The 20385-nt window shown below is 40.2% G+C and overlaps 2 protein-coding genes across 2 annotated transcripts in view; both read left to right on the top strand.

Moving 5' to 3' along the window:
- Nucleotides 1–4194, top strand: part of cyp27b1 (cytochrome P450, family 27, subfamily B, polypeptide 1) — a gene marked incomplete at its 3' end in the record, with an annotated part of 11104 nt that extends 6910 nt beyond the window's left edge. The window contains exons 6-9 of the mRNA XM_079845316.1: nucleotides 1004–1170; nucleotides 2042–2123; nucleotides 2207–2401; nucleotides 4081–4194. Of these exons, the coding sequence (XP_079701442.1) occupies nucleotides 1004–1170; nucleotides 2042–2123; nucleotides 2207–2401; nucleotides 4081–4194 (558 nt within the window). The remainder of the gene's footprint in view (nucleotides 1–1003; nucleotides 1171–2041; nucleotides 2124–2206; nucleotides 2402–4080) is intronic.
- A 5999-nt stretch (nucleotides 4195–10193) lies between these two features.
- LOC307143588 (EEF1A lysine methyltransferase 3-like) lies at nucleotides 10194–15184 on the top strand. Its single transcript, XM_079845315.1, has 3 exons — nucleotides 10194–10528; nucleotides 12086–12197; nucleotides 13678–15184. The coding sequence occupies exons 1-3, from the start codon at nucleotides 10373–10375 to the stop codon at nucleotides 14064–14066; spliced, it is 657 nt and encodes a 218-aa protein (XP_079701441.1). The 5' UTR covers nucleotides 10194–10372; the 3' UTR covers nucleotides 14067–15184.
- Nucleotides 15185–20385: the final 5201 nt, after the last annotated feature.

The following is a 20385-nucleotide window of genomic DNA, read 5'->3' as shown; positions in this document are numbered from 1 at the left end:
GAGATTCGTTCAAAAACACTGATTCATCCAGTAATGAAACAAGTGAAGTCTTCATGAGTGAGTCATTGAATCATTCACTCAAGAGATTCGTTCAAAAACACTGATTCATCCAGTCATGAAACAAGTGAAGTCTTTATGAGTGAGTCATTGAATCATTAATTCAAGAGATTCGTACAAAAACACTGATTCATCCAGTCATGAAACAAGTGAAGTCTTCATGAGTGAGTCATTGAATCATTCACTCAAGAGATTCGTTCAAAAACACTGATTCATCCAGTCATGAAACAAGTGAAGTCTTCATGAGTGAGTCATTGAATCATTCACTCAAGAGATTCGTTCAAAAACACTGATTCATCCCGTCATGAAACAATTGAAGTCTTTATGAGTGATTCAGTGAATCATTCACTCAAGAGATATGTTCAAAAACACTGATTCATCCAGTCATGAAACAAGTGTTGTCTTTATGAGTGATTCAGTGAATCATTCACTCAAGAGATTCGTTCAAAAACACTGATTCATCCAGTCATGAAACAAGTGAAGTCTTTATGAGTGAGTCATTGAATCATTCATTCAAGATATTTGTTCAAAAACACTGATTTATCCAGTAATGAAACAAGTGAAGTCTTTATGAGTGAGTTAGTGAATCATTCACTCAAGAGATTCACTCAAAAACACTGATTCATCCAGTCATGAAACAAGTGAAGTCTTTATGAGTGAGTCATTGAATCATTAATTCAAGAGATTTGTTCAAAAACACTGATTCATCCAGTAATGAAACAAGTGAAGTCTTTGAGTGAGTCATTGAATCATTCACTCAAGAGATTCGTTCAAAAACACTGATTCATCCAGTCATGAAACAAGTGAAGTCTTTATGAGTGATTCAGTGAATCATTCACTCAAGAGATTTGTTCAAAAACACTGATTCATCCAGTAATGAAACCAGTCTAATAAGGACTGAGGAGGTGTCCAAACACTAACTCCTGACCTGTGCTTGTTCCTCCAGATCTCCAGCACGCTGTCGTGGTCTCTGTACGAGCTCTCTCGGCATCCGGAGGTCCAGATGGCGCTGCGGGACGAGGTTCTGGCTGTGATGTGCGGCCGAGCCGTCCCAGACGCTGCTGATGTCGCTGCCATGCCTCTCATGAAGGCCGTGATGAAGGAAATCCTCAGGTAGAATCCGTTCTATGTCAAACACAGTTCATCCATTCTGTTCATTTTGAGTTTATTAAAGGATTCGTTCACTTTTAAATAAACTTTAGCTGATAATTTACTCACCCCCATGTCTTTCTTTCTGCAGTCGAAAAGAAATGAATGTTTTGGATGAAAACAGTCCAGGGTTTTTCTCCATATGATGGACTTCAATGGGCTCCAAACAGTTCAAGGTCCAAATGTCAGTTTCAGTGCAGCTTTAAACGACACCAGATGATGAATAAGGGTCTGATCTAGCCAAACCATCAGTTTCTGAGAGAAACCCAGCAGTATTTATGATATTATTTTACATCTTATCAGATGAACGTGATCATCTCTGATCTCTCCGCCATAACTTCCGGAAAGTGAGGTCAAATACGATCATGGTCATAGATGTATACGTAGATGCCTCATTAGCGCCTGCACGGATCAGTAGAATGAGGCATCTACTATCGATATATCTATGACCAGGCTCGTATTTTAACCTCACTTAGCGGAAGTTATGGTGGAGAGATCAGAGATGATCACGTTCGTCTGATAAGAGGTAAAATAATATCATAAATACTGCTGGGTTTCTCTCAGAAACTGATGGTTTGTCTAGATCAGACCCTTATTCATCATCTGGTGTCGTTTAAAGCTGCACTGAAACTGTCATTTGAACCTTGAACCGTTTGGAGCCCATTGAAGTCCATTATATGGAGAAAAACCCTGGACTGTTTTCATCCAAATCCTTAATTTCTTTTCGACTGCAGAAAGAAAGACATGGACATCTTGGATGACATGGGGGTGAGTAAATTATCAGCAAAAGTTTATTTAAAAGTGAACTAATCCTTTAAGTATTGAAACATTTCAGGCTCTATCCGGTGATTCCGGCCAACGCGAGAGTCATCCCAGACAGAGATATTACAGTGGGAGGATATCTCATCCCTAAAAACGTGAGTGTTGTTTCTGTGCTGTTGAAGTCTGCATTGCTCTGAGGTGAGCTGGTGTTTACCGGCGTGTGCTCGCTCCTTCACAGACTCTGATCACGCTCTGCCATTACGCCACGTCCCGCGACCCCAAGCACTTCCGTGATCCGGACGCCTTCGTCCCGCAGCGCTGGCTGAGCCGCTCCGAGGCCCATCCGTATGCCTCCGTTCCCTTCGGCGTGGGCAAGCGCAGCTGCATCGGCCGCCGCATCGCTGAGCTGGAGGTCTACCTGGCGCTTTCTAGGGTACTTCACATTATATAACGGAACTGACCTGATCTAGTTTCTGTATCCAATGTATTGAAAACGATTCGTCTTCTGACCTGTCATATTTAATCAGAATGTGATCACTAAGATCTGCCGCTGCTCGAGCGTGCCACACGAGTCCTGAAAGCTGAAGCCGTCTCGATCGCCCCCCAGTGGCGGATGCAGTACAGCTCATAAGCCCCTGAATAGGCCACCTCTAGCGGACGGGAGAGTTACATAGTGCAGCTTTAATGGTGCGTTCACACCGGACGCGAATGACGCGTTTCCCGCGAGTGATTTACATGTTAAGTCAATACAAAGACGCGAATAGACATTCTGCAGCTGAATTGCACGGCATCGAATTAAGCTTTTGACGTGTGATTTGCGACTTGCAAATGGCGCGAGTTGAAAAATCTGAACTTTGGCGAATATATTCGCGCCGCGTTAACCAATCAGGAGCTTGCTCTAGTAGTGACAACAATGAGGAGAAAATCTGTATATTAATATATGCTTCAGACAATATGATTATCACTGTGATAACATTAAATTGCATTTAACAAAAAGAGACTGGGTTGTGTTTCATGTCATTTAATGTATGATTAATAATACAAAAGTAGAAGTAATGTATAATAAGCTACACATGAAATAAAGCAAACAATTCAGTCAAACATTCAAAGTCAGCGCTACAACGCTAATGTAAAGTTAAATAGCCTAAAAATAAAAAAGTAATGAAACTTCACTTTGTCCTCAGCCTAAACGATTCGCCAGGTCAAAAATAGTCAAAAATAATTCCCAAGTTCGTCACCCGTGTCGATCTAAAAGCGGATAAACTTTCTAGCTCAGGACTTATACACTGAGAGTTTTCATTTGGACTGAATACAATCACCTCGGTCTTGTCCTCGTTTAAGAAGAGGAAGTTCTGGGCTAGCCATATTTTAACCTCCTCTAAATATTGGAGAAGAGAGGTGATCGCAGTGGAGTTGTTTTTCTTTACTGGAAGATAGATTTGAGTGTCATCTGCGCAGAAATGAAAGGACACACCATGCTTTCTTAGAATAGAGCCCAAAGGCAGCATGTACAAAGAGAATAGAGAGGGAGCTAAAATAGAGCCTTGAGGAAGGCCACAGGTCAGAGGAGCGGCGGAAGATCAAAAGTTACCCCAATTTCACTAAAAATGTTCTGTCAGATAGGTATGAATGAAACCATTTCAGAGCGTTTGCTTTTAGACCTACCCAAGACTCTAGTCTAGATAATAGTAAGGAGTGGTCTATGGTATCAAAAGCAGCTGATAAATCTAAAAGAATAAGAACCACAGAGTCCCCAGAGTCAGTGGAGATGTAGATTTACAACTCTCAGAAGGGCGGACTCAGTGCTGTGAGCGGACTTAAAGCCAGACTGAAAAACCTCATAAATAGAATTGCTAGTCATAAAGTTTTGAAGTTGATTCAGCACAATTTTCTCTAAAACTTTTGAAATAAAAGGCAAAACAGAAATGGGGCGAAAATTTCTGTTTCTTCTTGAGCAGTATTAGTGTGTGTTCCTAATAATCCTTTAGGTGAGTGTATATTGATGTGATTATTGATATAAAGAGGTTTGGGAGTTTCCCGGGAGAACTAAGGTATCGGGATATGGGTGTGATATACGGGAGTGTTGACCGCACGTTCTTTTCTCTCTCACAGATTTTAATGCAGTTCGATGTGAAGCCGGCAGAAGAGAACGACACTGTCCATCCGATGACCAGAACTCTTCTGGTTCCAGAGAGAGCGATCAACCTTCGCTTCATTGAGCGCTGATCTGGAGGTCAGAGGTGACTGGGACACGCGAGACAGATGCTGGGACGTCCAGCAGCATGAAGGGAAGGACGGGTCACTGACCGCCTCTGCGGATCTGCCTGGACACGACTCAAAGACTGACCTCCAGTTCATCATCCGTTCATAACCACGAATGTAAGAACAGCTAAAGATGTCCATCACTGGGTAAAGCTGCACAGGAAGTACTCTCAGCCTCTTCAGGACTCAATGCAGCTGTTCATTTATAGACGCTTTTAAGGAGAAGAGGAGCGGCTTATGGTCACGGGTGATGAAAATGAAGATTTGGTGCTAATATGTTGTGTTGGTCAGTGCGATCCGTGTGGTCAGAATGCAGAATGGTGCTTTTATAACTCCATAACGATCGTTAACTGTGATCAAATCTCAACAGATCAGCCACACACACTCAGGAATGATATTAGACTCTAAATAATTGACCTATCGGTAAGCCCCGCCCCTCGAATGCAGATGAGCCAATGGCAGTTGAGTATGAGTTGAAGCTCATGAGAATCTCATTGAGCTCATGTTAAAATGGCCAACTTTACAGCAGAAGAACACATGTTTACAGTCTGGGACAAACTGTGCTTTTGGTCTGTACGGCTAATGTTGCCCTTCATGACGACTGTGAGGGGGGGAATGTTTTTATAACTCATTCCTTTACATTATATAAATCCTTAAAGTTCTGCATAATTAAGGGCGTGGCCACTTTGAGTGACAGGTGGATTGCCGTTTGTCTGCTGTCTGTTAGTCGTCACCTCAGCTCCGCCCACGTCCCGCCTCTTTGCCATTTTCTGTTATCCGGGAGTGACACAAGATGGCCGCCAGCTCGACCCGACTTTACGCTTCAGAACTGCTCTTCAGATCCTATGAGTCACGGACACTACGCACATGTTATTAAAGTCGATGGTTCACACCCAAGCGATTTCCACTGGTGATTTGCTGAGTGAACGTGCACATTCAGTAGATGATGGCGCTCCCGGTACACAAGGTGGCGCCACTTTACACTTCTGACACTCGCTTGTCACGCAGAAGAAGAAGAGAGACGGGCGATTTACGTGCTTGCCAAAACCATAGATACAGTATTCATAATAAAGGCTAGATGTCTCGTCCGCACCTGGCGGCCATCTTGTCACAGTCAGCTCGCTCACTCATTGTGTTTTAATGGTGCGTGTACTTTTTAAATAACCATAACTTGCTCAATTTTCTACTGATTTTCAAACTGTTTGGTTTGTTATAAACGTCAGAGATGGAGTTATGTAACTACATACTTATGAATAATTATTCATCATTTGTTCAAGCATCCAGAATTATAGCCACGTTAATAACGCTAGTAAGAAACCAAACCATTTGTAAATCCGTCCAGATGTCAGCGAGATAATAGTATTTGTGTTCAGATCAGGAGCCAGAAAGCTTGCCTGTGACAAGATGGCCGCCAGTGATGGCGTTAGAGACTCCGCCGTAAGACATCTAGCCTTTATTATATACATCTATGGCCAAAACCATTCACACACTTTTGCTAACGGGCAAGCAGCATTAGCAGCTCATCTTCTTCCTCTTCATCGTATCAATGTGTGCTCGCTAGAGCGTTTTGTGCTTGAGCGCCACCAAGTGGAGTTTTACTGTAACTTCAGCAGCTCCAGGCACATCAACTAAAGCACCGATCTCATTGGTCGGACAGTTTTTAACACGCCGCGTCAACACAACAAAACCAACCCAAGGCGTTTTTTTTTTAATTACGCTTTTACGCCTGCCGTTTTGCGCGCTGGTGTGCACACTCACATTGGCGCCCTTTATTTCGTCACGAGGTGTTAAACGTGGGTAAACACGCGCGAAAATCGTCCCAGCCACAACATCTCTGTTTGTTTGTCCGAGTTAGCAACAGTAACTAAGGAGGGGGCGGGGCTTACCGATCATGTGCAGTGCGACAGGTTGGTCTGTATTGGAAGGTCAACAGTGTAATTATTACTGAAATGAATTACATGCAGGTATAATTAAGTGCATTTTATCAACATGTTAGTACATGTGACACTTCATTCAATAATTTAAAGCTTTACTGTATTCTTAAAACATTCATGTTGTTGGTTATAAAGTGTCTACTTTTGATAATAAAATTCACAGTAATAAACCAGCATACTGTACTTTGTGGCTCGCTCTTGTTGTTTAGTCCATGATGAGCTTGTTTAACCTGGAGGACTGAGAGCAGGCCATTTTCTCTGAATGATTGCGAGTTGTGCAGTAACACAGAGGACAGTGTTTGCTCTCCAGCCGCTCGGAGTCTGTGCCCGACGTACAGGACCGGTCAAAGCTCATGTGTGCTTCCATCCCATAATACTGGGAACGGTTCTCCACAGAAGCACCTTTGACCCTCTGGGCTCTCCGGACTGAAAGTGCTCTGGAACGTTTTTGATCATATTTGATACTCCAGGCTATAGTGAGAACATAGAGGAGGGAAAAACACCTGATAACATCAGTGATATTAAAAGATTCCGTTTGCATGTTATTGATGATATACGAGATGAACCCAGAACACAGTAAACCATCATAAATGTGTTCTTTCTTTAATATCTCTCGTTTCAGTCATTGGTTGTAAAATGTGTTTCCACTTCCTTCCACTATAGAACGATGAAACAGAAATAACAATTGAGAATTTTTTTTTTTTAAAGTGTATTTAGTTTAAAGCAGCATTAGGTAACTTTTCAACCTTTATAATATATTTTCAAACCTCTTGTGATGATACATCGACTTACAATAGGTTGAGTGACACGTCTGCCATAGCCTGACGGGGTCTGTATCGTTTTTAATCGTACTTTTAAACTTCGGGTTTCGGGTAGTAACCTGAGAAAAAAAAGAACTACAAAATTCGACTGCTTTACGGCATATACGTCACTTCCACCACCACTTCCTTAAATTCGGACGTGCGAGAAAAACTATCATTTGTTTGCCGGATGTTATAGTCATGTCTGAAGCAGCACAGAAAAATAAGAAAGCAAAGGTTTTGTCGGAGGAAAGCAAAAAGAGGAAAGGAGAAAGTGATGGGATTAAAGACAGGAGGATCAACATTGGCCAGCGTTTGCTCGTTGGCGTGAGCTGAAGGAGGAGCGGCTACATTCTTACAAGTAAATACATAAGACGTACAAAATCATATTTTACGATACCTAACATGTCTGTGATATTGGTTTATTTGTCTTGCCTCAAGCTATAATGCAAATCGATTTTTCAAATTTGCAGATTCATCTATGGTAGCTTGATATTATAATATTGACGATGTATGGTTATTATCTACCACTCAAACATTGAATTGAAGTATCATATAGATTCTGTAAAACGGGAACCAATAGACTAGGCTACTATAATGACGCTGGCTTGTAAACGTGAACATCGCGATCATTTGGCGTTTGAAAAAAATAAAACCCATGAAATGATATTCATATGACATGCTGAAACAAATGCCACTGTACCTGGGATGAAGGATTTCACACGCGACGCAAGCAGAACACGCATGTGAACTCCTGCAGTGTTCAGGGCTATCATGTCAGTAAATGAACGTGCGATGCATCCCCTGATGAAGAGTGACAGAGTTTACGACAGTAGTAGAGGACAATACTGTTTCCCAACTGTAGGGGGAGCCGAGAGCAAAACCTACCTAGTGCTGCTTTAATTTGGTTGACGCCCCATTGTGAGGTTTATGAGCTGTACTGCACACAGCCACCAGGGGGCGATCGACATGCTTTGGCTTCACTTTTCAGGACTCGTGTGGCACACTTTAGTTTTAGGACATTAAGGCCCTGTCCACACGGACACAGGTATTTTCAAAACCGCGGTTTGACCGTTCCACACGCAAACGCAGTGTCCGGACACTGAAACCAAACTCTTTTGAAGACTTTTAGAAACTCTGGATGCAGTGTTGCCGTGTGGACGGTGAACCTGGAGATTTTGACTGATTTGCGCTGACCTGGTCTGGAGAATAACATCATGCAAAAATATGACGTATATGTTCTCAGCAAGAAGCTCCATAAACTACTAAGACTGTTTCTCTGACCTGTCTTCACTTTGGTCCTCTTCAGCTCTTCAGACCTGTAACCACATCACTCATGCAGACACATACCCATATAGCGGGGTAAGATGAGCCAGTGGGTAAGTTTATCTTGGCAACTGTACACTTTTATTGTCATGTGACCATGTATTTTGGATCCTCCCATTATTTCTGCCAGACTGTGAACAGGAGAAGCACATGTGAGGAGAGGAAGGCGCACGTTTACTGTTAAAACAGTTTTTGGCTCGTCAAAGTAACACTTCATCATAACAGATGTAATGCATCTAAGATGCAGGTCTAAACTATTTATGATTCATATTGGTGATTTATCAATGAATAAAACCATGCAAATCATTCAGCTCAATATTACCTACTTTCATCCAAAATGGCAGCTATGGGGCAAAGTGAGCCAAATGCTGTGGGGTAAACTGAGCCAGCATTTTAACTTACCCCACCATAAGGCACTGAAGTTGAGTTAAATCTCTGAAGGATAAACTGGTATAATTTCAATATAATGTTACACAATATTTATATTTATTTGATAGGAACAATGTACAAGTACAGCCAATCTGACCAGAAGATGATCAATCATATATTAATATATTTATATATATTTCCACCTGTATCGCTAATGAACATGTTCAGCACTGCAGAAACACTGCCATGACCAGAAGATGATCAATCATATATTAATATATTTATATATTTCCACCTGTATCGCTAATGAACATGTTCAACACTGCAGAAACACTGCCATGACCAGAAGATGCTCAATCATATATTAATATATTTATATATATTTCCACCTGTATCGCTAATGAACATGTTCAACACTGCAGAAACACTGCCATGACCAGAAGATGCTCAATCATATATTAATATATTTATATATATTTCCACCTGTATCGCTAATGAACATGTTCAACACTGCAGAAACACTGCCATGACCAGAAGATGCTCAATCATATATTAATATATTTATATATATTTCCACCTGTATCGCTAATGAACATGTTCAGCACTGCAGAAACACTGCCATGACCAGAACCGGCTGACTAAAGGTTTATTCGTTTCAATCACATTTATTCATTCATTCTAATTCAGTTTTTATTGATATTTAAACTCTGTTAAGTCTGTTTTTGGGAAGGTTACACAGCTGGTGTTCAACATATAGTTTCAGAAATGCAAACAATTAAAGATATTGAGATTGTAACGTCATCTGGTCAGTGTTATGATGTTTAAGTGCTTTAAGAACAGAAATATGAATATCGTGAAAGGAAATTAGATTATTGAAGGTGTTTTTCTATCTTTACAGTCTCACATGGGTTTGATTCAGATTCAATCAGATGGTCCGTTTACACCCAGATGGTGCAACTTACCCCTAACCTGGGGTAAATTGAGCCACATGAACACTTTTTTTTAATAAGAAGCCACACATTTAGAACCATTTATCATAGATGTATTCTGATCATTTAAAATGATGGCAAACATCCTGAAATTACTTTCATTGCACGTCAGCCTTATTTTCTCTTTTATCTTGAGGACCTCATAAGTAAAGCATGGCTCATCTTACCCCACTCTCCCCTACTAACAAACAACTGTGGTAATCTATAATTAAAACAATATTAGTGTTAGTGTATTTACACTTCACTGTCTTTCTTTAAACGGGAAACAACAGAATTACATATAATAGATATAGAAGAATATGTGAATTATTAATTCATGCTACAGTGCAAACAAAGCAAAACGTAGATGGTTAACTCAAGACTGTATGTTATGTAGATATATAAGGGACTGATCAGCATTTCTTTCAAGGTTTTTTAATAACTTGTGGTGTTTTTTTATGCTGTGTGTCAAATGAAACCCCATTTACATAAAATAAAAGCGAATAAAACAAGTAGTCTGAGGTGTGTATCACAGTGGATGTTATTACAGTAGAAACATCTTGATCAGAATGAGATGTGCCAACAGAAGATGGCCTCAGAGCTCTACACATGTCCCGGTGGTCGTCGCCTGTTTTGGGTCTGATGGCTTTCCGTACTCAAGGCTGCCTGTCCCGCTACTTCTCCATTTCCCTCTGTGATCAAAGCTTCACAAAACGAGGAGACATTGACCTCAGAGACGGCGATCATGAGCGGAGAGCCCGAGCTCGTGTTTCCAGCGGACGATGGGCTATTCGAGGAGACGTTCAGCGCAGAAAACACATACCGAGTCTCCGGACAGGAGATCACCATCCGTCAGCATTACTGCGCGAACCTGGGCGTGTCTGCGTCCGTGTGGGACTCCGTGAGTCACGGCATAACCGTTTACATATCGGTACCGGAGAGCATAGAGGACGAGCGGCGATCTCTGATGCTTTTCTGGGAACAGCCACTAGGTGGCGCTTCGGTGGGGCGGCCGCCATTTTGGGGTGAAAATGCCAAATCTGGACAAACTGAACTCCAAGCTGCCAATATTAAAATGAAATGTAAAATAAGCAAAAATAAACAAATAAATATATTATTTAATATACATAGAAAAACAAAAACAAACAAACAAAAAAAAAAATATATATATATATATATATATATATATATATATATATATATATATATATATATATATATATATATATATATATATACATACATTTATTTCCTTATTTATGTATATACATATTTCCCCCCCACATTTATTTATTTAATCTTTTATTTATTTATTCATTTCTATTTTCACTTATTTCCACATTTTTTTATTTCTGCATTTCTACATTTTTGGTTTACCTCAATCGAGCTCAGAGTAGGCGAGGGCGAAGCGTTGAGGCCAAAACTAAACTATTTGTGCGCTTCTTCCTTTCCGTGTGTTCTGACACCTAATGGACAATATCAAGCGCTTCCATTTCTGAGTCCCTGTTATCAGATCTGTTGAAGATGTTGCTGTTCATGTTTGTTAGCCCAGGACATTTTACAAATCCAGACCAGACGATGTTCTACGGCCATGACCGGAATAAAGAGTAGCCTATCCATGTCACACAGTACAGTTAGGGTGATATGACTTAACCTGTGATATAAGACTTTGGCCATAAACCTGTCCAAGTCATTCATCACAGACAGTATCAGCGTCAGTAGTTACTGTATTTCAGCTTCGCCCTCGCCTTCTCTGAGCTCGATTGCTCTGTCTGAGGTAAACCACACCCTCCTCATTACCCTACGGACAAAGAAATGTAGGAATACATAAATGTATAAATAAATACATTTATAAATGAATAAATGTATAAATAAATAAAAGAATAAATAAATGTTGAAAAAATAAATAGAAACATAAATAAGGAAAAAAATTATAAATAATAATATTTTTTTATGCTTTTCTATATATATTTATTATTTATTTTTGCTTTTATACATTTCTTTGTATATTTATTTATTTATGTATTTATTTATTTTTAATATTTGCAGCTTTGGAATTCCATAGACAAATGCCAGAACGGCGGAAGCGCAGGTCGCTGGACGCTCTATGGCCTTTCACTTCTTGTCAATATAAGTTCTTTGTGGATACAGCAGGTTCTGAGAAGTACGGTGACCTGGAATGGACAGGTCAGGTTCACTCGGTTTGTAGTAACTCGTGGGAACCTGATAATACAGTGTAAACAAACCTGACCATAGCAGCCTGAGATTATCGGAAACCAATGAACAAATTCATATTTTATTTTTTAATTAAGAATGTCTGCCATTCTGAATTCAGACGGGATCTTTAGTCAGACATTAAAAGTTGACTAAGTTGTAAATCTAAATTATAATCTAATCCCATGTTTGGAAAAAATTGTCATATTAAAATAAGTCATTTCTTTGATACGCTTTGTCGTAGGCTCTCCATCTGTGTCAGTTCCTGGAGGAGGAGTCTCTGGATCTCAGCAGGAAGCGGATCATCGAGCTGGGAGGAGGAACCGGTCTGGTTGGCATAGTGACGGCACGATTAGGTAAAAGATTGAGTTATGGTTGTGCAATTGTTTGCCATGAAGGTCTCATAATGCTGACACACGTGGAAACGACTCCGCATGAGCGTCTGTGTAATCTTCATTGATTTTCCCTTCATGGTAGGGATTTCAAATCTTAGCAAAGAGCAGTGTATTAACATTATTGGCATGATTTCTCATTATTTAATAACTGTTCTGCCATTGAAGCTCACACATACACTCACATAAAGGATTATTAGGAACACCTGTTCAATTTCTCATTAATGCAATTATCTAATCAACCAATCACATGGCAGATGCTTCAATGCATTTAGGGGTGTGGTCCTGGTCAAGACAATCTCCTGAACTCCACACTGAATGTCGGAATGGGAAAGAAAGGAGATTTAAGCAATTTTGAGCGTGGCATGGTTGTTGGTGCCAGACGGGCCGGTCTGAGTATTTCACAATCTGCTCAGTTACTGGGATTTTCACACACAACCATTTCTAGGGTTTACAAAGAATGGTGTGAAAAGGGAAAAGCATCCAGTATGCGGCAGTCCTGTGGGAGAAAATGCCTTGTTGATGCTAGAGGTCAGAGGTCATGGGCCGACTGATTCAAGCTGATAGAAGAGCAACTTTGACTGAAATAACCACTCGTTACAACCGAGGTCTGCAGCAAAGCATTTGTGAAGCCACAACACACACAACCTTGAGGCGGATGGGCTACAACAGCAGAAGACCCCACCGGGTACCACTCATCTCCACTACAAAGAGGAAAAAGAGGCGACAATTTGCACCAGCTCACCAAAATTGGACAGTTGAAGACTGGAAAAATGTTGCCTGGTCTGATGAGTCTGGATTTCTGTTGAGACATTCAGATGGTAGAGTCAGAATTTGGCGTAAACAGAATGAGAACATGGATCCATCATGCCTTGTTCCCACTGTGCAGGCTGGTGGTGGTGGTGTAATGGTGTGGGGGATGTTTTCTTGGCACACTTTAGGCCCCTTAGTGCCAATTGGGCATGGTTTAAATGCCACGGCCTACCTGAGCATTGTTTCTGCCCATGTCCATCCCTTTATGAGCACCATGTCCCCATCCTCTGATGGCTACTTCCAGCAGGATAATGCACCGTCACAAAGCTCCAATCATTTCAAATTGGTTTCTTGAACATGACAATGAGTTCACTGGACTAAAATGGCCCCACAGTCTCCAGATCTCAACCCAATAGAGCATCTTTGGGATGTGGTGGAACGGGAGCTTCGTGCCCTGGATGTGCATCCCACAAATCTCCATCAACTGCAGATGCTCTCCTATCAATATGGCCAACATTTCTAAAGAATGCTTTCAGCAGCTTGTTGAATCAATGCCACGTAGAATTAAGGTGAAAGGGGGTCAAACACAGTATTAGTGTGTGTTCCTGATAATCCTTTAGGTGAGTGTAGAAACATGGCCTCCCTGTAATGCAGTTTCTAACTCACAGACAGTGTTTGTAATGTGTTTCAGGAGCCAATGTGACCATCACAGACGTGCCGTCGGCCCTTTCTCAGATCGAGAGGAATGTTGAGTGTAACGCCCCTGTCTCAGGCTGGCCCTCTGAAGCCCCGGCTGTATTACCGCTGGCATGGGGCCGCGACCACGCCAGCTTCTCCTCCAGCTGGGACTTTGTGCTGGGCGCTGATATCGTCTACGTGCCGGAGAGCTTCCCTCTTCTGCTGGACACACTGGCTCATCTGTGTAAGGACGGCGCTGTGGTTTTCCTGGCATCACCGATGCGCCGAGAGCACGGCGCGCACCACTTCTACCACAGTCTGTTACCGCAGAAGTTCACGGTGGAGCTCGTGCGACGAGATCCTGAGAGCAATATCAGTGTTTATAAAGCCACTTTGAGATGAGACATCCATTCATCCTCCAAACGGCACATCCCATGTACAGTCTCAGGGATATTGAAGCCGATCTCAGGGAAACACTTTGAATGTCCGTCACACATTAATGGACTTTATATCTGGAGCTGGGAGGTCATAAGGGTCCATTTTTTAAAATTGAGATGTATAGATCATCTGAAAGCTGAATAAATAATCTCTCCACTGATGTGTGGTTTGTTAGCCCTCTGGGGTTCTTCGGGTCAAAAATGACCCAAAGCTTTTGACCCGAAGAACTCCAGAGGATTAGGACAATATTTGAAAATCTGGAATTTGAGGGTGCAACAAAGTTTAAATATTGAGAAAATCTCCTTTAAAGTTGTCCAGATGAAGTCCTTAGCAATGCATATCACTACTAATAATACATGTTTGATATATTTACGGTAGGAAACGTACTAAATATCTTCATGGAACATGATCTTAATATCCTAATGATTTTTGGCATGAAAGAAAAATGTATAATTTTCACCCATACGATGTATTGTTGGCTATTGCCATAAATATACCCGTGAGACGCACGACTGCTGTTACTATATGTATACATTTATTTTTAAATAAAATTGTTGTTCTCTATTAAATTCAAACATTCTAGTGTGAAACTTTAACTGTAACTTGCTGACAGTGTTGTGGAGTACTCACATTTCCTTCAGAAACGGTAAAAATCTGTTAGTTATATTAATGTTGTCAAAGCAATAAAGCCTAGAAAAACCAGTCTTCATGTATTTTACACTTCAGCTTGAGATTCTTATGAAGTGGGGCTCATTTTTTAGGATTCTTCACCTAACGAAAGTCTCAGATCCTGACACTTTTGGAGACTCCAGGTGTAAGAGCCATTTGTGTGTAATTTGACATTTGTCCATTTGGTGGCGCTCTGGTATGGAATATTAAGGGCAACAGAGTAATGAGACACAGGTGTGTTGGTAGTAGGGAAGCACAGTTTTTGAGTAGCGAGGTGAGCTATGATTGTGTCTACAAGGTATGGACTTGTGATTTGTATTCTATGAACTTGAAAGAACGACACCACAGGAAGCTTACTGGAAGCAATTGTTTAATTATTGAAGCGCAATAAACAAAGACACTGTTTGCACTTTACCTCCGTCTGCATGGACTCGGTTTGTACGCGTTCTAAACTTGCTCACTCCTATTACCCACGAACGGCTTAATGGAAAGCTGCTACACCAGGTAAGCTGCAGTTCTGGAAAATGGTGGCGCTGGAGACTAAAGGGTTCCTGATGGTTCCTTTTACAGTTTAAGGCTGCGTCCGAAAACCTAGGCAATGACTCGTTGCATGAAGGCACCTCACAAAACTAAATTCGGACAGACTTCTTAGGCAGTGAAAGAGTTTAATGATCTACAGCTAAATAGAGAGAGCTTTGGTGAGAAATAAACAAATATTGAATTACTACATCAGTCATTTTCTCGCTAGAAATTACATCAAAAGTGGAAAATGTTGGTAAAAAAACGTACATTTGCACACAAACTGACCAGCGAACGCAACTTTCGGACGCCATCTTTTTTTCCCCAGCTCAACTATCACAGAATGGAACGCACAGAATTGTGGGATATCAAAGGCAGTGAAGGAAACATGCTGCCTTCACACCTCGATTAGATGAAGGGCTCTCAGGAGACTAACGTTAGATTCAGACGTGCCTTGATGCCTTATAATAAAATACAATGCATTAAAATAACTAAATGCAAATGTATCATTGTACAACATTACTTAGGCTACATGTAAAGAAATAAAATGCATTTGCCATGGGTAAATATAATGAAATGGCCTCCGCACGGACAATAAGGAAATGATTTCAATCAAACCATGTTGTTGATTAAAATAATACGAGAACAATACAAGTGCTAGTTATTAAAAATGTTGATGCATTCCCATTACACGCTGAATCCCGACAACTGAGCCCGAATAATTCACAACGTTTTATTACAATAGTGTATTCAATTATAATGTTATGAATATGACAGCCCCAATCACAGTTTAAGTCTCATGTCAATCTTGAGTACCTATAGAGTAGTATTACGTCCTTCATATCTCCGAAAAGTCTTTAGTTTTATTATATTTATAAAAGAAAGATGGGCTGTACCGAGTCTTTCCGGAAAAAAACGAGCAGCTGGAGGCGTATCGTGGGGGAAAAAAACGTTATCCTAAATAAACCATTGAGATCAATCATATTTAGCCACACATATATGATCCAGAATCAGATCTAGAGGCTGAAACTGAACATGAGCAGCAGGACGACTCTATGGTACTGGAACTTATATACTTGCTTAGCGGCTTGTCATGCGTGAATTTTACAACATTTGTGTGCTTTTACTCATGGTTTATGAGGACATAATTCGGTTTATGGACTATATGTGATTTAATGTTAGCAGTAGTAAGTGGAACGGTTTTGCATGTCAGACCAGTGCGTGTTTACAGAGAAAAACAATGGAATAGTAGCGCATTTGAATGAACGAGTCGATAGCGAACAACACACAGACATTTGAAGCAGTTTTACGCTCTGCTTGCTTCCAACACACGACCGTGAACCTTAATCGCTGGGACCGCTCCATCTTTCAGCATTAGACCAGCTACAAATCCAGAGTTTAACTCTACCTTGTTTATAAACCATCGTTGCCGAAAAACAAAAACACTTAATAATAAATATAACAGTATCAGAGCTGCCAACTCTCACGCATTGGCCGTGAGACACACGCATTTGATTGGTTTCACACGCTCACACGCCACACACCCCCGATTTCTCACGCTGAAGTGTCAACCCGGTCGGTCAAATGCCTGAAAGATGAGTTTATCTATAGATCTACCTGTTGAGCCACTCATGATCGACTAGTTATGCTTTCGGTGAGGGGGTTCAAATTAAATGTGCATATAAATAAGGTGTAGCGCGACCGAAAGCTACATCCCGTTTTGGGTTCTGACAAGAATGAGCCTGTTATGAGTGAAGCGGAGCGCTGTGACGCTCAGGGGTGCGTTTCCCCAAAGCGTCAGCTATGTTCGCAAGTTCCGTCGTTATAAGCATAGTTAAACGAGTCTGTGTTTCCCGAAAATTAGTTCCAACGAATGTTCGCAAACAGCATCGCAAAGTTGATGTGCATAAATTTTGTTCTTACACTGATGTTAAATTTGTAGTAATTTTGCACTTTGACAGCCAGTTTGAGATATAGGCTATATTTGAGTATTGTATGCAATGATTCTGACAGTTTTTGCCATTGAAATGACTGGGGAAAATTGTCCCAATAACCCTGAATTAACCCTATAGGCCTACTCTTTGAAATCATAATTACATTGCATTATGTTGCTTGAAACCCCAAATATTATAACATTCTTCCTTAACAATTAAGGCCTTTATTCAGTTATTTGTAACAATCTCATTGTAAAAAAAAGAAAAGAAAAAAGCAGTTTCAATGTAGCTAGCTACTTTTTGATAGTAACTTGTAGTGCTACTTTTTCCAAAAGAGTAGCTTGAATGTAGCTTAACTACTGAAAGTAGTTTTTAACTACAACACAGTTTTTTTTAGATCAGGATCAGCCACAGCAAAAAAAAAAGAGCCGCCGCACGACAGACAGAAGAGCAACAGACAGGACAGACTGATTTTTTTTCCTTTTTCTTCCCTGAAAAAAGTGCTGTAGGAAGCTGTATAATCAATTTGTTCTATTTAGACAAAATCATGCCTCTACACTCTAAAAAATGCTGGGTTAAAAACAACCCAAGTTGGGTTGAAAATGGACTAACCCAGCAATTGGGTTGTTTTAACCCAGCGATTGGGTTGTTTTAAGCAAACATTTAACCCAACGACTGGGTTAAAACGACCCATTCACTGGGTTAAAACGACCCATTCACCGGGTTAAAACGACCCAATTGCTGGGTTAGTCCATTTTCAACCCAACTTGGGTTGTTTTTAACCCAGCATTTTTTAGAGTGTACATAGTGCTTTAAAATTGTGTGTGTGGACTGGTAATCCCTACGTTATGGGGACAAAATATCCCCACAAAGATGGCAATATCCGAAATCCTCGTCCTTGTGGGGACATTTTTTGGTCCCCATGAGGAAAACATCTTATAAATCAGACTAAGTGATGTTTTTTGAAAATGTAAAAATGCAGAATGTCTCCTGAGATGGGTAGGTTTAGGGGCAGTGTGTGTGTGATGGGTAGGTTTAGGGGCAGTGTAGGGGGATAAAAAATACAGTTTGTACGGTATAAAAACCATTACGCCAATGGAAAGTCCCCATAAAACATGAAAACCCAACATGTGTGTGTGTGTGTGTGTGTGTGTGTGTGTGTGTGTGTGTGTGTGTGTGTGTGTGTGTGTGTGTGTGTGTCTATAGGATATACTGTATACAAAGCATCATATAGATGCATTTTGTCTTATTAGACAATTATCAACCTTATCTATCAAAGGCAAAAAAGTAATAAAAAAAACAATACTACCCCATTCAAATGCTGATGCAGAGAGATTCTCTGTGATGTGTGTGTGTATATATATATATATATATTATTGTTATTTAATTTATTTTTTGTTGTTGCAATTTTTGCTTTGTACGCTACCAAATCTCACTCTAAGGTTTTTTGAAAAGTTGGCAGCTCTGCAGTATAATAATAATATTTCTATTTTACAGAAAACTAAAACATTATGGGTTACCTGTTAATATGCAGACAGCCTATGACTAAAAATCATTAGAAAGGTCTAAGGATTTATTGTAAAAATAAATATTATAAAAATCTGTGCTTTTTATCTGTGATATCAATTTCTTAAAGTCTATGTCTTTAATATGAAATATGAGCCTCTTATGCATCTACTGTGGGGATTAAAACTCCTGTAGGCTACATTGAAGAAAAACATATAGTTTGTCATATAAATTTATTTAAAAGTATTATTTTTCTTATTTTCTACCCAAAAGTTTCATTCATACTGGAGGTCAGAGGGCACCCTCGAGCAGAAACTCCACATTTGCCAGAGAAGTAATCGTGTTCAGGAAATCCCTAATGTGAAGCGAAGCTGGCGCTATAAGCTGAATAAAACGAAGATAGAAATGCTTTGATTAAACATGACGACAATAAACGCCACTGCAGCAAGATATGGTGTATTTGAGTTCTTCAAGTCCTCTCGGGTATTTTCATAATAATAAAGTATTCAGTGCTGATTGACATTCTGTGATGAGAAGCCACATCAGCTCGACTGACGATATGAAGTGAGTTAAAACATGTTATTAAACGTTGTATTTCGACAACAGGTTAATGAACGCTTCTCATTACTAGTTTGTGAAGATGTTTGACACATGTTGCTTTTTCTAGCGCACGTTATAAACTCGCAGTCTTTCAGACGAAGCAGCATTTACTGATCTCAGAGTCGCTCTTCACACACGCTGAGATTTTTTTATTTAATTAAAATCGCAGTCTTTGCGCTTTCATAATCGCACATAAGCCAAATTGCGATTGCGGTTCGATTTCGATTAATCGTGCAGCCCTAACCCATACTCGAAAAAAACTTTCCGAAACTTATGAGAAGCCGGAAGGAGTATTTTTGGCACAGAAATACTCCATCAAACGTCCAACTTTTTTTTTTGAAACTTTGTCCATGTTTAGGATGGGAATCCACATCTTTAACAGAGTAAAAAGCTCGGTATGCATGAAACAGCATTTCACCCCCCCTTTAATGTTTTGCGTTGCTGTTTGAACGAGCGCTCCACTGACGCTAAAGATGATCAGGTACCAGAGGTGGACAAAGTACACAACTCTATTACTTGATTAAAAGTAAAAGTACTACTAGTCAAATATTACTCCGTTACAAGTAAAAGTTCTAAAAACAGATTTTTACTTAAGTAAAAGTACAGAAGTATTTGTATTTAAAAGTACTTAAGTATCAAAAGTAAATTTCATTTTTTATGTCAATGCATTATTTTATTATTGTTGCATTGTTGTATAAAGGCACATTATGCCACCATGGTGGTTTAAGCCAGTCAGTGATGCTCCATCCGACATGCTAGCACACGACTACCTTAAACTCATTTCAATACTTGCATAAAAGTTACAAAGATCTTCACAAAGCTGCTGTCACTTTAAGGCCAAATGCACGGATCCAATACACTGATACACATCCGATGTTCTCCCAACTGTTTACTTTTCCCTTTCTCCCAAACGTTTACATTTTTGATCAATTGTATGCCAACTAAACGAATCTTTAATCTTTTCAGAAAACTGAAACATACTTTTTAAGTATGGCCATGGGTGCACACACTTCACAGAGGAAACACTTTCTTCCATTTTGCTATAAACTGATCAG

The sequence above is a fragment of the Gobio gobio genome (genome assembly GCF_949357685.1).
Source record: "Gobio gobio genome assembly, chromosome: 19".
Classification (NCBI taxonomy): Eukaryota; Metazoa; Chordata; class Actinopteri; order Cypriniformes; family Gobionidae; genus Gobio; species Gobio gobio.
The sequence above is the reverse complement of the archived record's forward strand: the minus strand, read 5'-3'. Positions and strand labels throughout refer to the sequence as shown.